Genomic DNA, 19951 nt, shown 5'->3' with positions numbered 1-19951 from the left:
CTTGACACTTCTGATTTGGATACAATCTTGTACTTGTCGGTACACTCTGAAATAAATAAATACCAAATAGGTTAAAAGTCATACTAACTGGCTATTCGCCTGGTTGACCCCGGCTTAGATTAGATGCGGACTATACCGCATTAGTATAACTTTGATTTATAGGGAGTAATGTATAAGTTGACTTTAATCAACACTAGTTTAACTTCATTTGGCTGGAATTTTTTGCTGGATTCTGCATTCAACAAATGTGTTGTTTTGATTATTCAATAATGGAAATAATAATATGATAAATAATATTAGTTTTTATTTCTCGTTCACATAATTTTATAACACGTCTTATAACTAAATTACGGCTCAGGCTCATAAATACCGTTTGGTGGGTTTCTCTTCTAAGCTCGATCAAAATTACGTAGAATACGGAATTATCTGTCGCGTTGCGGTTGAATTTCATCATCGGTAGGCTGATTAATCCTGCCGCGGTATCATTGCTTATTTTATTCGTAGTCCAGGTAGTTTCAAGGAACCATTTATCCGTGTGCGTCGATCCTGGTTTTCGGAGGCGGCTTGATTGACCGACATCATCGATTCTCCGGCATTGCCTACAAAGCAATATTTCAAACTTATGTTCTGAACGCAAAAGAAGCGTGGACAGGAGAAATATTTGTTCAGCACAACTTACCTTTCACGCAAGTAATGCGCGTTTACCATCATCGCCATGCATTTTTAAATTTAAAATAAGTTTTACATTTAAATTTAGTGAGCACTTATTTTACATGCTGGAAACGAACTGTCAAATCTGAATATACTAGAGAAAATACCTTCGCGCAAATCTTAACTAGTTTTATTTGTATGCTATGATAGTATAAAATTTAAACTGAGCAATGAATAAATCTCATTATTACTAAAATAGTATAGATTTTATCCTATAGATGGTTTCATTAATTTCTTAGTGTAGGTTCATTTAACATAAATTTGCGGTTAAATCAAAAAACTTCATTTTGAGTTCAATGAATGTTTTTGTTTTGGATGACGATTTATCTTGATTTTGAGTTGTTCTCCTTTTCTTTCTTTGAAAGTACCCAAAGCCAAGTACTTTAGCTGTACTGTATTTTGGATGAAAAAACAATTCACGTCATTCATTTGTAGTCTTATGTTGCCACGACAGTGAGTGTTTAAACATCAGTCTCTGAATAAGAAAGCGGAAATTGTGAGAAAATTAAAATGGACCAACTAAAAGCTAAACTTGACGACAAAAGTTACCGTAAGCTCACTGGTAAGTGCTATCTGCTTAATATTTAAAAATCCTCCGTTTGAAAATTTGTATTTGAATTTTGAGGATGAAATGCTGCATTGTCGGTTGCAACGATTTTATTACGGGTGACCTGGAGAATGTTAAGAAGCACCTTTCAATGGTGCATAAAGTGACAACCAGTAAAAAGTCGACAATCCCACTGAGATGCCCACTATGTGCCTCGCTTTTCAGCTTTTTCGTGAGTTTTCAAAAGCATTTTCTGTTATGTCACTCGTCAGAAGATGTTGAAGAGGAAGAGGACACTGCCATGCCGGAAGTTCCCTCGCCTCCCTCAATACCGATCCCGGAGCATGAGTTGAAATCACCAACACCCTTAATTAAAAATCCATTCTTCTACGAAAACGATGTTTCGTTGCAAGAAATCACGACGGAGTTCACAGAGATGGTTACGGAATTGCGGTGCGATGTTTCTCTTCCTGAAAAGAAAGTACAACGATTTCTTTCCGGATTTTCAAGGATTATTTCTTGGTGTCAACGCCATTCTGTGTATCAAGGTAAAAGATACATGAAAAGTGAAAATTCAATTAAAATTGAATCTTCAATCAATTTGATAAATTCTTTGTTCATCTCAGACATAACTTCAACCGTTTCAACACCTCAAAACAATATAAACTTTTTGATATCGAAAGCCGATTGTACGATTCCTGAGCCGGTCGAAAAGTATTAGGAAAAACCAAAGTCAAAACCTCAACTTTGTTAGGAGAGCTAGAGGAAAAAATTTCAGAAAAGAATCAGGTGCCCAAATGTCACACCATCGATAAAAATGAAGAAAGACGTGGTTCACTATATTTCCATTATTGACACATTACGCCTTGTTTTGACAAATCCTGAAGCTCGAACCATGCTTAATGCAGAGGAAGCAAGTACCGATGGTTCAATAGTATCGTACAAGGACAGCAAACAATATGCAAACCACCCATTTTTCCAAGACCATCCTCATGCATTGCGATTATCACTTCACGTCCATGATGTCGAGTATTCAAATCCTCTCAGGTCAAGTAAAGGGAAAAATAAATTGACCGTAGGTATTTTCATTCAAGATCCAAAATTTCGATTCACGGGTAAATTCATCTTTGGATAGGATTTATGTGGCCCTTATGGTCAAAACAAGTGTGCTGAAAAACTATGGCTTCGAAGTCGTACTAGAAGACGTGATCAACGATCTTCTTGTACTTGAATCGCCTCAGGGTATCACCATTAGCACTTCATCAGAAAGCTGGGCACTACGCGCTGCACTTGTAAACATTTTGGGTGACACATTGGCCATTCACGAAATCTATGGGCTTCTTGGACCCTCGGCCAATCTATCTTGTAGATCATGCTATATGAAAATATTTGAAATCTGGTGTATTGGGCGATTCGTTTACTCATTGAACGGTAGAAAATGTTCAACAGAATGTAGCTGCTATTTCGAATCAGGAAAAAACTTCAAAGGAATGTGGAATACGCGCTGATTGTTCTGTACATAAACTGCGTTTCTTTAGATGGCCTAATACGATGTGCTTTGATCCCATGCACGATCTCCTCGAAGGGATTTTTCCCATGATAATTAAGCTAAACTTAAAACAAGCTGTAGAGTCAAGAATCTTAACAGATCAAAAAATCAATCATCTCATCAACACGTTCGACTTTGGAGAGTGCGAAGACTCAGTCAAACCGATCCCAAATTTCACATACCAAATTTTGCATTCAAAAACCAATACCTTGAGCCAAACTGCGTCACAGACATGGCTGCTCATGCGTGCATTTCCTTTTATTTTTAATGAAGTACTTGAGCAAAATCCAAAATTAGGACAACTTATTTCGTCATTGCTTCTTATTAGCTATAATTGTTTTTCTCACAGATTAACTAAAGAAATGATCAACGACCTTCAAAACGCTACTCTAGAATTCCATAAAATGTTCCTTGAATGTTTTCCATCATCAATTGCTATAAACAAAATCCATCATATTTCCCATTATGCACAGTCATGTATTGAAAACGGGCCTTTCTACCATGCTAGCTGTTTGTTATTCGAGGCCAAATTCAAAGAGTCAAAAGGCCAGGGAAAACTTGCGGAAATTACATAAATCTGACTTTAAGTTTAACCAAAAGACTGGCGTTCAAGCAAACCTGTTCAATTTTAAATCATACATATGTCACAAATCATCCATCCATAATTTCATCAACTTTAATCGATAAAAACACAATAGACTCATCAGGCTTACTTTTCGATCTTTCACAAGAAATAGATGTAATTCAACATATGCAGATAAATAGAATCGATTTCCGACCGGGTTATGTGGTCAAATATCTTAAGGGTACTGGTAGCTTTTATGGGATTATTCTATTGATGGTTTGCCACGGAAATGATATCATTACAATTATTCAGGAACTGGACATAATTCAGTTTGATCTTACACTATTTGCTTTTAAAGTTAGGCTATCTCAGAACCTTATCAGAGTAAATAAAGATAAATTGTTATCGCGCAAATGTTATAACATGTGGAAACTGAAAGATAACGATAATGACTTGTACATAAGCTTGAAATATTACGACGATTAGATTTACGCAAATTTTTGATGAATAAAAAAAGGATTTGTAAAAATCATCATTGAATAAAACCAATCTTTTTCCTCATAACTTTCGAATTTATATTATAACGATATTTCAAGTAAGTATCTTTTTCTCAATCATTCCCTACGATAATCGTACAGTGTTGTAGTGTTTTTTCGTATATTATCATAATTAATGTTTTTTAATGTGTATAATTGTAGCATACAAGAAGCCCAAAACATGAAACAGGCATTAATTCGCGAACGAAAAACGGTTGACAAATAATTTCCCTTGAAAAAGGCCAAATACATTCGGCCGAAACGTCGGGTAATTTCAAAATCTAGCCGTTTTGATTATCCTCAGACTGAGAAAGCCACATCCATAAGTTCTATTTACATTTATACTATTTACATTCACAGCTAACCTTATCACGGATGAAATTCTTAAATACCTTGATGGCGGTGACTTGACAGAATTAGGCATATTGGAGATGGGCCCTCGTAAGATCATCCTCAATGTTATTTCTAAAATAACAGCACAACAAGAGCGTGAGATCCCAAAGGAGAACGAAAATTCGGAACATGAAAAGGTAAATTATCTTTTGAAATGCACTGTTTCAAGTTCCTTGTGAATAATAATTTATTATTTCAATAATAAAAACTGCATGTAACATTTTTTGCAGACCATACAATCTATTCTGGCCGACGAACCAAAACTCCAAAGAATGCTAAAGCTTCTCACCGCTGGTTCCATTCCTGCCACTAACGAGCTGTTGAAAATGAATAGAGTTCTCACAAAATTCTATTTCGAGCGGATGATTCTGGAAGAGAAAAGGTAATATTAAAGTCATTCATTTAATATTAAAGTCATTCGTTTCATATTAATATTGATTATATTATGTTCTAGATATCCGTCATGGGGTGAGAAGCAAGAATTGGCAATCAAGATTATCGAAGCCTTTCCACAGCTGGAAAAAACACGAGTGAGTGCTAATGCTCCAAGAGAGGTAAATTTCCATACATATTCCCAGTGCTTATGTTTAAACCAATATTGCTTTTTAGTCGTATTTCTTCTGGCGAAACAAAGGCCTTGGAAAAGGGCCACATTCCGGAATCATTGAAACACGCGTGAGCAATATGCGTAAAGATTTACCCTCGGAAGAACGACTTTTCCAAAGGCCAAAGCAAACGATCATAGTGTTGCCGGACGGAATTCAGGAGCTTGCATCCTACGTGGCAACATTGACTCCGTCTTTGCAGAACGTCAGGGAGATATCTGAAAAAATGTCACAATGCACGATCTTGCACCAATGGCTACTTAGAGAAACAGATGTCACTAACTCCTTGATAAAAACCTTTCCACACTTTCTTGCATATAATGGACTCATGGTAAGTTCACTGTTCTCAAAATGTATGTTGACTTCCTCTAATAACGAAAATATTACTTTCCAGGTCCAACAAGCCTTCGAACGGCTTCATCCAAATGCAATCAAGGATTGTAGTATGGATTCTTTTATGCAGCTTGGAATTCTTATGGAAAAAACGAATAGAACGTGGTAGAAGACGGTATGTTTCATATCTTTGATTTCTTGTTGCCTGTTAATATTTTGTCTGTTATTTCCAGTTAACATCCGATTTTTGAAGAAGTTGACACATTGCGGCATCAAGCGGAAAATGAAAGAAGATATGACCATCGAAGAATTCTTAGCTACACCGCTGATTCGGTGTGTGAAAGTGAGTATTTGATTTTCCTTTTTGTTGTTTAGTTGGTCTGAAAATAGTAAATTGTAAAAGTTTATTTGAATTTACTTACACGTCTATTTTGTTTGCTTTCAGGTTGAAAACACAACGAACCTGATCGCTACACGTAATCATGTGCATACTCATCCTGATTTGCCTCCTCACATTGTGTGCTGCGCCGAGACCTTCAAAACAGGCGACGTTTTTGTTGTTTTTGCGGATCATATTATCCCTTGTGGTAACTCAGGAGACGTGGCCATTGACGTTTTGATGAAGCTTTTTCCAGTTCTGGGAATCGACGTGCCGGTCCTGCTCAAAAAGCTGTATGACCTGATTGCCATAAACCTCTGGGAAATCAAACAATGTTCCACTAGCACCAAAGTATCGCAGCTGACTCTACGTTTAAAGGAATTTATGAGTGCGATTCGATGCGATTAATTACTCTCAATGAGCAAAACTTTTTGTTCGGAATTATTTTGTTTACCTTTCAAGAAAACTGTAATTAAAATTACTGAATTATATGAGTAAATAAAACCCCAAAAACTATTCCACACTGAACATTTTAAATATCGAAAACCCAAAAAAATATTTTCTCCAAAATTTTCTATAGCGGGACACCTTAATTTAAGTAATTTTAACCCAAAGACGACTTTTAACTAAACAGTTTGATTTAACTCAAAGCAATGTACTCAAAGATTACTGAAAGTTGAGTACTTAGCGAATAACTCAATTTTGAGTAGTTGCACTTTGCTGTCAAGTTGAGTGAAAAAGACTCAAATTTGAGTTGTTTCGTTTCTCTGTGTAGGAAAAAGTTGACATGATTCTCGCTTTGATAGAAGCCGATGAGTCATCTGCACTTCCACGAGAAATCACTGGGATGGGATATGGGGTAGCCAACAAACATTCACTAGTTTAACTAACATCAATGTGCTGATTCAATTCAGCACTGTGTTGAATAATGTCTGTACTATTTCTTATCGCAACTTCTGTTCAGGCTTTGTTCACACAATTTTGAAGAAGTTATACAGCTACAACATCTTTTTTTGAAAAACAACTTTATTACCTGATTTGTTAAACCTTTAATAATCATTTTACTTAGCCTTAATTCAGCTACATGTAAATTTTTCGAAAATAATAACGCATCATTAAGCTCTCAATTGAACGTATGTTGAAGAAATTGCTATTTTCTTATAACCATTTCAAAATTTTGTTAAATCGGGTTTCGAACTGCTGACATTTGGTCCTTCGCCGGTTACGTTGTCATCCACGCCATCCTTGATTTCAAGACAAAATTTTCAAAACGACTTATCTGCTTTTGTAAACAAAGATTCAAACGACGATTTGACGAATCTGATAGCTCTCCCACGCAAACCAACACCACCAATAGGTAGATTAAAGATTCCGCTACCTGTTGATGGTTGTTGATGGTGAAATTTTGTGAGTTATGGCCTACTCGACGCATAACATAAATAATCGTATGGCTGAATATGAATCATTATTGGACTCTTATTCAACAAGTCAATCTGTCAAACTACACACTGTCGTATTCCATCCGAAAACGGCTGAATGGAATCCGCCGTTGAAGAGCGGTGCGACTGTTCGTTTTAAAATTCGACAACAAACTGACGGTGCAATCTTCGTCGTTGCTACTCAACTCAATGGCGCTACCAACACCATCTCACACTGCGGTGGCTGCAATGCGCTAGCATTGCCATACCCCGCCGCGCAACCTCTCTTAGCCCTTCACAAGCTACCGATTCCTTGGAACACGCTTAAATGAAGCAAAGTTCGTCAGAAAATTCAATATGTTGCTCTCCATACTCTCAAATACTCAATCATGCACAGATTCTTTCACGATAGAGATCAATATTAGTGCATATGCAAAATTGAGAGTTCGAATCAAGTCTAATGTAAAACTTGCCACATTGTACGGTAAATTGGGGCATGCGAAATATGTGATTTCACGATTGGTATATTTGATTGCTTATGTTTAATGCACTATCCGCAATAGCAGAATCAATTCATAGTCTAGAATCACTTATACAGACTAATATCATTAGCCGCTTACTCTGAATACTACACACACTTAAACAGAGCTCAAGAGTTCGGTAAATTATTTTACCAAATTGAACGGTAATTGAGAAAATCACAGATACTTCGGTATTTTTTCTCTTTTTGACATCGAACATAACTGAACTTCGGTTATTGTGGATAAAATGTCACCATTTTACCGAAAAAGTTGTAAATTTCATGTGTTACCGACAGATCGGTCAATTCTTACCATCATGTCGGAACAGTCAGACGTCAAATCTACAAGATTCCATTTTTGTGCGGAGTCCCATTGCACCCGCTGTAATTTTTCTGTTGGTTTCCTTTTCCTTTCCCAAAATTTGTTGTTTTATAATGAGTTTACAATTGATAAAGGTAAGTGTGACGAGATAATAGACGAATTTCACGCAATTTTAAATTCTTATGAAACTAATTTTCTTCAACATCTGACAGTTCATCAGCGTCGGAATACCACTTTCGCCATTGGACAATCAAGCTTGATCTCCATCGGAAAATAATGAAAAACTCAACGGCGTTCGAACCAGAAGACTGGCATTCCACCGAATTAAAATTTAACTGGCACTTTTTGGAGCAACAAGATCGAACCATAGAAATCAGCCAACATAATGAAAATGAAACCATCGATCAACGATTATATGATATTATTTTTTGATTTCGCATATAAACAATCAATAAAATTTTGAATGACATACAACCAACGCAAAACTTTTTTCCTGTTACTTTAATTTAAATCCAATAAGAATCAGCAAGAAATTCCTCTTTACCGAATATTTCGGTGAATCCAAAATTTTACCGATCTGTTCGGTGAAATTGACAGTTCGCGGGGAGTATTCAGATTACCGAACTTTCGGTAGTGTGTTCGTTTACCGAACTCATTACCGAACGTTCAGCTGTTGAGAATTCGGTAAATGAATTACCGAAGTCGGTGAATTATTCTAAGTGTGACAGTTCAATACAAAATTTTCAAAACGACTTATCTGCTTTTGTAAACAAAGATTCAAACGACAATTTGACGAATCTGATAGCTCACCTACGCAAACCAACACCATCAATAGGTAGGGGAAGGATTCCGCTACCTGTTGATGGTGTTGGTTAGCGTGGGAGCAGGGATGCCAGATTTGAAGACATGTCTTCGATTTGAAGACATTTGAATCTCTGTGAAGACATTTATTTCGTGAAGACATTTTGAAGACTTTTCAAAATATTTGAAGACTTATCTACTTATTCGAAGATACTTGAAGACAATCAATAAGCCAGCGAGAGAAAATATAATTTTATTTATTACTTATAATTCTGCGAGCTGCGACTTCTATATGTAAATTACACAAAAAAAAATTACAAAAGTTATAATAGATCTGATAAATGGAACGCATTTTAGACCTGATACGCACTTAACTTTGAGTTGAGCGCTGGTTAAAAAAATCCCGATGCCGTTTATGTAAAAAGGTATTTCAATAATTGCATCGGAACGCAATGACCGATCTAATTTACGGCAAAAATAGATTAAACTCTTCTATGACTTGATTTAATCTTTTCAACCGTTGAGCTAGAACCTGCACTTTTTCTAAATTCCTTCTGAATTCATTTTATCTTTTCGGTATTTCCATGTGACTTTCTTCTAAATATCCGACGGAAAACTGTTTGAAATTTCCGTGAATTTTTGAAAGAATTTTCTGTGAAAATTTTCATAGAATTGTTCGTGTAAAATAAGGAGAATTTCCGATAAAAATTATGAATTTCTTGTCTTTATTCAAGAGAATTGAAATTGGGAATTCAGTACAAAATTTATATTTAATAATTTCCGTAAAAAAGTTACAAAGGAAATCCTCCAAAATTTAAACGGACAACACTGATTAGTGTTGGTAAAAACTCAAAATCTCAAAACTCATGGATGATTCAAATCAAGCGTGAGTTGAAACGCACTCAAATCAGCACCTAAAAACACATGGATGAGTTGAATCATCCATTTGAATCATCGTAGGTTTTCTTTTGTTCTCCTTCGTTAAAAACAGAGAATTGAAGTTTGTCGCGTTTTTAAACCAAAATGATTTTTTGGCAAATGAGTGAAATGATGCGTTTTAGTATGAAAAACTCAAGCGTGATGCATTTCTTTAATATCGCAGACGATTTCGTTTGCACGGGAGCGCTCGTTGATTAAGATTTATGAGTGATTTTACCAACACTACGGAAAATTAATCTTGATTTCCACAACTCCCACAATAAATGCACTTTAATTTCTACAAGAAAATTGTCTCAATTAAGTTTCATAGAAAATTCTTACGAATGTCGATAAGAAATTGAAATTGTGCTGGTGGTAAATGGATATTTCTCATAATTTTCAAGGTAAATTTCTGCAGGAAAATCTCCCTAAAAGAAATTCAAAAGAAACTTGCTACACACTTTCAACCGTCTAAGACGAATTAAGTACTCTTCATTTAATTCCACCAATAGGACAGGGCCAAAGGTGCTGGTTGAAAGAGATGGCGCCACAACATTTGTAGTAAAATAAATTTTCTTGTATGGACAAATCACCCGTTCTCACTAACTAAGCATCACAGCGATATGTGACCTAGGTAGAAAAGCTACAAATATTTTTCTGATTTTTATACCCTTATTGCATTTTGCAACTTTAAACAATAAATGAGATCTGATTACAGCTCCATACTAAACTCAAGCGGTTTACTACAAATTTCTTTATGACTGCTCTCCACCTAGAGTGTACAAAAGTAACATTCATAACTTACGCCATTCAACAACAGTTGTCACTGCTGTATATGCAAAATCACATTGATATAAATACGCAGCATCGCCACCTCTCGTTTGATAGTGTCAATATCGCAATTTATACCAGCAGGTGTACTAGTGTTGTTGAAATGATTTGAAAGGGCCTCAAGCGGAATTTTAGCTAGAATGCCACTGGTCTCGTCCTATTATTTCGATATCTTTGCAGATACGTATTTCGACCACAACTGTGTCCACAATTGGTGGAATTAAATGGAGAGTACTTAATTCGTCTTAGACGGTTGAATACATTCCACTAAAAGAGCTTAATATATTTTTCTGTACACACTTTCGTTAAATTCTTCCTTGAATTCCTTTGATTATTCTTCTAGAAAAGTCTTTGGACATTTTTTAATGTTTTCTCTGCAAATTCCTCCGAAAAATCCTCAAGGAATTCATTTGGAAGATCCTCCAGAACTCCTTCGGTAGTTCCTTCACGAATTCCTTCAGTAATTCTTCCAGGAATTTTTACGGAAGTTTTCCCCGGGATTGCGGCGAAAGCTCCACCAGGGATTCCTCCGTAAGTTCCCCCTCTGGAAGATCCTTTAAGAAAGTTGCCGAATGACTCTTCAAGAATGCCTCCGGAAGTATACTATGAATCTGGTATTTCCTCCAGGATTTGAAATGAAATTCATCTGTTATTTCCTCCAAATTTCTTCAGCAATACCTCAAGAAGCTCCTCCAAGAATTCATCCAGAACTACCTCCAAAAATTTCTCCAGAAGTTTCTTTAGGAATTCCACCGGAAATTGCTTCAGTAATTCCTCAGGAATATCCTTCAGAAATTCATCAGGAAAATCCTTCAGGTATTCCTCCAGAAAAAAAACCACCGGAATTCCTCCTGAAGTTTCTACAGGAATTCCTTCTTAAGTTCCTCCAGGAATTCCCCCCGAAGTTTCTGCTGAACTTTTTCCGAAAGTTGCTTCAGTAAATCCTCTGGATGTTCCAACAGGAATTCTTCGGAAAATTTCTTTAGGAGACTTCCAAAAGTAATTAGAAGCTCCACCCACAAGAAAATAGTATAAGTTATAAGAAGCTCCATCAGGAATTTATTCGGAAGTTGATCTAGAAATTTCACCAGAAGTTCCTTTAGAAAATTCTCTGGATGTTTCTTCAAGTATTTCACAGCAAATTTTGAATCCCAATATGGTATTCTTTAGAAAGAAATTTAAAAAAAAGTTCCACGTGAAAATTCAGTTCAAAAATCCGACTCAGTACAAAATCCATAAGAAACTCGTTAACATTATTCCACATTTGTAAAACAAGGTGATTATTGAATAACCAAACCTATTGGATTTCGAAATTTCTCACTGATAATCATAATTTTAATATTATCAATTCAGCCGAATTATAGCCGCTAACGAAGTTGGATTTTTCTCACAATTCATACGTTAAACCTTACTTCGAAAGTGGTGCGCTGCTTTTATTTTGTGATGTGCTATACAGCGCACCACTTCCGAAATTAGGTTTAACGTATGGATTGTGAGAAAAATCCAATTTCGTTAGCGGCTATAATTCGGTTTTCTACTGAATTTATAATATTGAAGACATTTGAAGACATATTTAAACGACTGTGAAGACATTTGAAAATATTCTCTGGCATCCCTGCGTGGGAGAGCTATCAGATTCGTCAAATCGTCGTTTGAATCTTTGTTTACAAAAGCAGATAAGTCGTTTTGAAAATTTTGTCTTGAGTTTGTTAATAACTGTACAAGATTATTATTTCAACCATTGTTCAGCCAGTCATAACCATTCAACACTGGGAAAAAATATAAGAAAATAATGTCAAAACGATAAAATAAAGTCCGTCCCCGATGATATTAATGGAGTTTATGAAAATTTAATGGATTTATTTTCGGCCTTGCTCGGAATCTCTGAATAACCGGTTGCGATATGATTGCGCCATCAATACTACACATGCAGCAAGTAAATAACTACACATATCGAAATTTATTTACATATAGAAAACAACTAGTACATATGGAATCTGTAACAAACATGCAATTTGGTCGATTTTATATGACTTTGTTTGTGTTCGTTTCCGCTAATGTGACCATACGTCCCCCGCGTTTCGCGGGACAGTCCCGCATTTTCCCTATTTGTCCCGCGCTGAAAAGCGTCCCGCAAGACGTCCCGCATTTAGCTTATTTATAGATAATGTCCCGCGAAATACAGAAAAATAGAATACGTTTTTAGTCATTACTTAGTATTTTAAAAGAAATGATTAGATTTTTAAAATTTATAATTTTGACTAATACTTAGTTTTATAAGACCAATAAGGATCATAGAAATCTTGTAATCTTGTAATATCAACGCACCCTCTGACCATAGCCTATCTGCGTTGTATTTAAATACCGCTGAGCGATACGTCTACTGGGCAACACGTCCGGTGTGCACTGCACTAAGATATCCTTAGATGCAACCGGACCGAGATCTTATTTAAGGCTCCGAAGGGTCCCGTCTCGTTGTGATATGTTGCCATAAAAAAGTAATTTATGCACATGCTTTTCTAATCTACGGGAATATTTAAATTTACTAATGATATTGATTATTCACGATGTATCTAAATATGTGGCAAGTCAATTCATTCACCGATCAGATTAGAACAAGCTCAGTGCAATTAAAATATAAACGCAATACTTATCAGCAATTCACAGAGGATGTTGGGATTGTCCTTGAAGTAATCTCGTTGTGAACACAGACTTCCTGTATTGACGGTGGTTGTAGGTAGTATTAGTTATGAATACCACTGCTGATACCGGAACTATGAGATTTTCTTGAAGTAAATTCTTCATCATTGGTCGTCTGGAAAGAGGTAGATAAAAGAATTGGGCCGCTTTCACTCGCCGGCCCGCAAAACATTAGTAAGTAATTAATCTTACTACAAAGACAAAAATACAGTTCTTATAATTCTGCCTTATTAATGGTTATCATACATGCATATCTGCTATTTAACTTAACTAAAAACATATCCTCAATACTTAATAAAACGATAACTGTATATAGTTTCTATTATTGTCCATATATACCTACTATTCAATCTAGGATTCCAAATCGGATAAATTAATTCAGTTCCTAACTAAAAGCTTATCCTCAACGCTTTGGCTGTCAATAGTCTCCACAATATGAACCCTGAAGGTTATAACTTGTTCAATCCTACATCTGTTTATATTAAAACTCAATCCTAACTGCCCCGAAACCTCTTTCAACACACAACTGTCCCGAGCACAGCCACTACATGTGACTCACAGGACCCCATCGATGACGGCCTACACTATACCATTACAACGCAGAGCATTACACCATCTCCTGGGCTATGTGACGCTGAAAACATGCTCCTAACATTTGATGCCTAAAAAATAAAAATAATTAAAATAATTACACTAAATCTTACACTTTGAGCGATCCCGGCTGACATTCGCGTTAAACAATGTGTTCCATGAGTGCTGATCACTCATGATAACGCACCGAATCGGGGAAAAATGCAATGTAACGCAGAGTTTAAACCCTCTCTTGCGCTAAGTAATGCTGAAAACCTAACTTCTAGGAATTTGATTCGTAGAAACAAATTACCTATACTGAAATTGTTGCGTGGCAAAATAAGTTATACTATTAGCTAATTTAGTTAAACCCTGACTACCCCACATTATACTGGCCCGTTTGGAGTCATCCAGTGGCACTTGGTCTTAACATTCGTTTTCTTTTTAAATTCTACAACATTTCATCACGCTTACCCCCCATATTAGTCATATGTACAACGAATGCTTGACTATTACTATACTAAGTATAGTAAAAGACCGGAAGTAATCATGGGGCTAGCCACCACCACAATCGTATGGATCATAGAAATCAAGAATCAAATGTTCTGTGACTCAGCTCACATCATTTCTATTGTTTGTTTTACCATGGGAATCTTGTGAGAAGATTTTGCCTCTATGTATTTCCTGCTGCGTAATTGCTTGTATTTCGACACGGAACATCTAAAATATCACTCCATTTAAATGCCATGCGGAGCAACATCTTGTGGAAAATCTACTCCAGTTAGAAGATGGCCTTTACTGTGTTGATATTGGATATCGATAACAGTGTTGGGAAAAACTCAAATTCTTAGATCTCATCCAAAGTTCAAATCAAGTGCGAGTCAAACACCACCCGACTCATGGCAGAGAGAATCGTTCATGATTCGACTTGTGGTTTGAATCATTGCTTGATTTCTACGTATCATTCTCCGTTGAATTAATCGAATTTACTTTCTTTGCTTAAAACATTGGAAAATAAATCCATAAGTAACATAAAATACGCTTCTATTGGGTTTTGGTTCTTTTTGAAGCGAAATCCTTTTTGACGATTAAGTGGAACGATGCGATTCTGCATGCAAAACTCAAGCACGATGCTCTCCCTGCAGAATCGCAAGCGATCTGAAATGGGACGAAATTTTTAATTTTCTGAGCAGATATCTATTCAGTCTCACCTGTTTGGAAATAAATTGGAACAATAACCGTGGACCTGATTCCTGAAGGCGAAAGCTTCAACCAGAATAGACTTTTAGAAAAATATGATCTAATTAATTAATAATCACAGTATCTACTTTTGTTAGGTATTTTAGAAATAGTTATTAAGGTTATTCAGGAAATAATTTTCGAGATTCGATTCGATTCGATGATTGCTTCTATCGCTACAAAAAATTCTAACAAAATTCTGTACACTAGACGATCAACAGCTGAAATTCATTTAATTGCAACACTTTTTAACTGCAATTCGATAATTGCACCAGTTTTATAGTTATCGGATAGGTAACCGCTAAACTTTAAAATTATACGAAACTCCATGGCTTACTTCTAAAATGAGTAGCCGTTTATCAAACAGTTAGCAAACTAAGCCTTGTCTTGTCTTGTCTTAGCACATGAACATTGCCCAGCCAGTATAAAACAGTTAGCAAACTAAGCATTGCTAACAAACAAAAATTGAAAGATTTGACTGAAGCGTATTACTAAAACGTATTAAACTATGAACTTTTTTTTTGTCCCGCGTTCATACAAAATTTAGCTGGTCACATTAGCTTCCGCCCAACTTCAAACAACTGCATACATTTTCTTCATTGCTTCAGCAATTTTGTTGGTTATAATCTCCAACACCTTTATAGATCAAGAATTAATTGAAAATTGAATCCAACAATGTCTTGAATATACATCATTATTTACCTATCTAAATATCATCAATTCAAGCCATAGCGATTTTCTTTCAAACTGAAAAAGCATAACCTATTTCCTATGTTTTATTCCACTGTGCGATAGATCTGACAAAGGTAAAATCCAATGGTTAAGAAGGACAAATGTTAAGAAGAATGTCTAATGCTTGCTTATTAATCTACTATTCAAACTCAATTCGACCACCCTTTTAGAGCATCACATCATAGTCGAACAGAGAATATTAAAAATCATTATTTCAGCACAATGATAAACTTTTCCAATGTGCTAAAATGTGATAAAACTAAAACGTTAGTTCGACCTCAAATAAAGGTGGTAAACAAATAAATATACCAAGTCGAATATTAGTTGAATCAAATGCTGAAATGAAATCTATCTAGCGAATTATTCAGCATCCATTTTATTCAGCTATGAAGATCACAAATAAACAATAATTCAACTAAGATGCTTATTTGTAGCTTGTCGTTGTTTGTTGGGTAGGGAGTGTGGCAGGGTTCGTTTTGGTAAAAGGTATGCCGTGTACAGCGTGTAGATCGATCGATGAAAACAAAACTATTAATCAGAGGTGAGCCAGCCTAGGGCTGCAAGCCTCTTTATAACAGAAATAAGAAACAAAATTTCAATGACTGGTTAATCATTCTGCTTACTGAAGAAAAAATGTCTGGACGTGATCTCCGATCGTTCTACGTCCAATACAAAACATGAACAAACCTGCACTGATTGTTTCATTTTCTTATTATTTTCTCGCCCGCACAACAGAACTGATTGTTTCACTTTATTATTGATTTACTCACCGGTACAGCAGAACCAGACATTTCAACCTGCGCCATCGTGTTGTCAAAAAAAAGCGATGTAAGTTGCAATGTCAACGTCAATGGCGTTGGGGTTTGGTACGATTGTTGGGGTGGGGTAATGAGCAATGAGTATTGTCAGATTTTCTAGATATGATACACTGCGCGGCGTTTGTAATGTTCCCAAATGGATACTTGCACAAAACTTCACGCGGCGAATGACTGTCGGAAAGGTACGGCCGCGCCAAACAATACCTTCCATGAAGGGTTCGCCGCATGCAATTTTTTGAAAATCAGGCAATAATGTTTTTAATATAACCGCTAGTAGACGTAGGACTTGTATAAACGTAACGTATTTACAAATAACTTTTAACTTTTGGATCTATGGAGTTTGATTATAGTTATAAGTATGCTGTGTAGAGTTATTGTAGTCTTGGACACGTGGAAGGGGAGGGCTCGATGACTCGTTGTGTCGTCTTTCCGGCTCCGCGGCGTAGGCAGCCGACACGGTCGCTGCGTTGGACACGTCGTGGGCGGAAGCTAAGTTCGAGATTTTTTTCCAGTCCTCTTGGGGAACGCAGCCAGCGATCTGCAGCGTTGAACACAAAGGCGATTTATCCAAGATTTCTCTCGGCTTCACAGGGATCCCGCCAGTGATCTGCAACGTTGGACACGTAGACAGGGGGGGGGGGGGCTTGAAATTCTCTTTGATACACTTTCACGGCCTCAAGGGACGGGCCGCCGACGGGGCCGAAATTTTGTACACATGCCGCCAGTGATCTGAAGCGTTCTACACGTAGATGGTGGCTTGAGATTCTTCCTATCGCACTTTTACGGCCTCAAAGGGCAGGCAACCGACGAGGCTGAAATGTTGTACACGTGAGCGGTTTGTTGAAGCTCTGTCTCGGTTCCGCAGGATAAGCCGCGACGATTGGGGATTCTTCGAGGTTTGTTCCTAGCTAGGTGGGATAGACAGCCGGCGAGACGGTAGCGTTTAGCACGGGGATGCAGCTTGAGAAATAGTCAGTTTTTCCGGCTCCGCGGGACTCACGACGCACTACGGGCTTTTCTATCGGAAATAATCCTCCCGACGGGCAGCAGCCGTTCACCGCGCACACTCTTCAATATTCGGGACGTTCTAGGCTCCCTTCACCAGCACACTTAGTCCTCGCCAAATCAACGCTTCACAAGGATCTTCTTTTACAGCTTTTCTCCGGTCAATCGAGAGGTCTGTATCCGATCACAGTCAAAATACGACTCCCCGACTAGTCCACGATCTTTCTCTCGGCTCCCTCGATTTTCTCTTTCTCTGCACCCCTCCTTCGACGTTCGGCTTCGGTATAGCGGAAACACCCGTCTTTCTTTCAATTTTGCTCCGAGGGTCGAAATAGGGAGAGGGGATAGGACAGTGGGTACACTTTAACTATGAAATAGGTGAAACGCCTCGATATTGTTTCCTATGTATATATATTTTATGCAAGTATGCCGATGGTTCGTCCATTGTTACTATATTCGGTAACAAATTAATGTACCAGAAATTCGTTAGAAACGCAAGTTTTTTTTTTCAATTTCAAGTATTTAGAAGGCCTGAAGAACTGTTGTAGCCCATCAAGTTTATTCAACCACCTATACTATCTAATCATGCTTGAACATAGGTCACAGGGGCTTACAAAAATCATAAATAAAAAAATCGTTGAATATGTCACGCAAAAATGGGTGATTTTGAGCCCTCTTCTATTATCAAGCGTATTGCCACTATTGCCTGAAATTATGTAAATTATGGCCACTATTGTATTGCCACTAACCGCAAGTCTGAAGTTTCGCCCATTTTGAGTTATTATCATATTTTAATTTATTTAGCCCGTAACGCTGGGTAGATACCTTTGCGTGGTGTGTTACGGTGTAAGATCTACCATGGTCATATTGTCAGCTACAGGCAAATCCTGACCCAACGAATACCTTCCCCAATATACAACTCCGTGGTACTTATGAGCGTGTCGCTGAGTCGGGGGCCTCTCGTTAAATAAGTACTACACCAACACTTCCTCCCCCTCCCAAGTTACGGTGAAGATGGGCGTAGCCAGGAGTAGTAATTCTCATGCTTTAGTGATTTTTATCCTAGGTTGAAATCAAGGACCACACCCACTTTGATTTCTGATAGCAATCTGAATAAGGATTTCAAAAGAAAAACATGAGTATTACTAGTGTCCAATCTACGAAGTACACCGTAACTATGCTATGCTATGCTATTATCATATTTTAATTTATTTACAAATGTACTATGCGCTCTGCTATTCTATGCGGGAAGTTTGTTCTAGAAAATTGAATAAAATTCCATGTCAAATTGTCCCATATGCTAAATGTAACCGCAACTCAGTCACTCAACTCAGCAAAATATCATTCAAATTGTTGTTCCTGTGTTATTTCTTATACTATTTATTCAATACATTTGCACAGAATGCCTCTTAAGTATCTACATATCGCAAAAGTTCTATTGATTATGTTTAGGTGGATGATATTGAAGTTTTGCAAAATTCTTGAAGTGATTTTTACTTTTCATTTTACTTAATAAGCAACGGATTTTACGATTGTGGATCTTTTCTGGGTTTGAGCACATGCACTCATTCTAATTACTCGCCCAGATAAATAGTTGGATTTTGAACTGAGTTACTTCAGGGCTTTAGTATGTTTATGCCTTGTTCGTTCATATAAAGCATGATGATCTCCTTTGAAGTAGGAACCTAGTTTGCTCACTCTTGAGCATTCGATCATTGAAATGTGAGAATGATTTTATCAAAAAATTCAACAACTACAGTGAACTCTCTGTAACTCGATGCTCTGAAACTCGATACTTTCTCTTACTCGATGAAATTCAAAGTCCCTTGAATTTTGCATACTGCGTTACCTCCGTAAGTCGATATCTCCCTTAATTGATATTCTCTATAGATAGTACTATCTACTATCTATAATATTCTCTAAGTCAAAGTATTTTCCAAAGCGGTTTTACCTCGCGAACTCGTTGTTTTCAGAAACAGTTCACATGCACATAATATATGTACGATGTCGGGCCATTTGGCCGAATTTCGTTTGGCCGAAAAGTTCAAAAAATATATTGTTGGTTGAATCATGCTCAAATCTCACTCACCGAAGCCTTATGCACGAGCTAGCTCGTTTGCGATTCTGCATGGAGAGCATCGCGCATGAGTTTTTCATGCAGAGTCGCATCGTTTTTCTCATTCGCCAAAAAATGATTTCGCTCCAAAAAGTGTCAAAACCCAATCGAAGCGTATTTTTTGTTTACGTATGGATTTATTATCCATTGTTTTATGCAAAGAAAGTTATTCCGATGAATTTAACGAAGAAGAACACGCAAAAATCACGCGAGTGGGGTCATGGACGACTCTCTGGGCCATGAGTCGGGTGAGGTTTGCCTCGCGCTTGATTTGAATCGTGGATGAGATTTGAGAATTGTGTGTAATAACATTGTGTGTAATGAGTAGTAGGAATTACATGAA

The 19951-nt window shown here is 37.0% G+C and overlaps 2 protein-coding genes across 2 annotated transcripts in view; one reads left to right on the top strand and one right to left on the bottom strand.

Annotated features, from left to right (window-relative positions):
• Positions 1-19951, bottom strand: part of LOC134217603 (collagenase-like) — a 457454-nt gene that overhangs the window by 108075 nt on the left and 329428 nt on the right. The window lies entirely within an intron of this gene.
• Positions 968-5408, top strand: LOC134208818 (uncharacterized). The gene is made up of 6 exons (XM_062684765.1): positions 968-1273; positions 4269-4438; positions 4532-4683; positions 4756-4855; positions 4911-5237; positions 5301-5408. Exons 1-6 carry the CDS (start codon positions 1222-1224, stop codon positions 5406-5408), a joined length of 909 nt encoding a protein of 302 aa, XP_062540749.1. The 5' UTR covers positions 968-1221.

The sequence above is a fragment of the Armigeres subalbatus genome, chromosome 2 (genome assembly GCF_024139115.2).
Source record: "Armigeres subalbatus isolate Guangzhou_Male chromosome 2, GZ_Asu_2, whole genome shotgun sequence".
Lineage (NCBI taxonomy): Eukaryota > Metazoa > Arthropoda > Insecta > Diptera > Culicidae > Armigeres > Armigeres subalbatus.
Note: the sequence above shows the minus strand (reverse complement) of the source record. Positions and strands in the feature narration are given on the sequence as shown.

Coding starts and splice junctions, on each gene's coding strand:
- LOC134208818 (XM_062684765.1), top strand. CDS start 1,222: ATGGACCAACTAAAAGCTAAACTTGACGACAAAAGTTACCGTAAGCTC. Junction 4,439..4,531: donor AAAATTCGGAACATGAAAAG/GTAAATTATCTT, acceptor CATTTTTTGCAG/ACCATACAATCTATTCTGGC. Junction 4,684..4,755: donor ATGATTCTGGAAGAGAAAAG/GTAATATTAAAG, acceptor ATTATGTTCTAG/ATATCCGTCATGGGGTGAGA.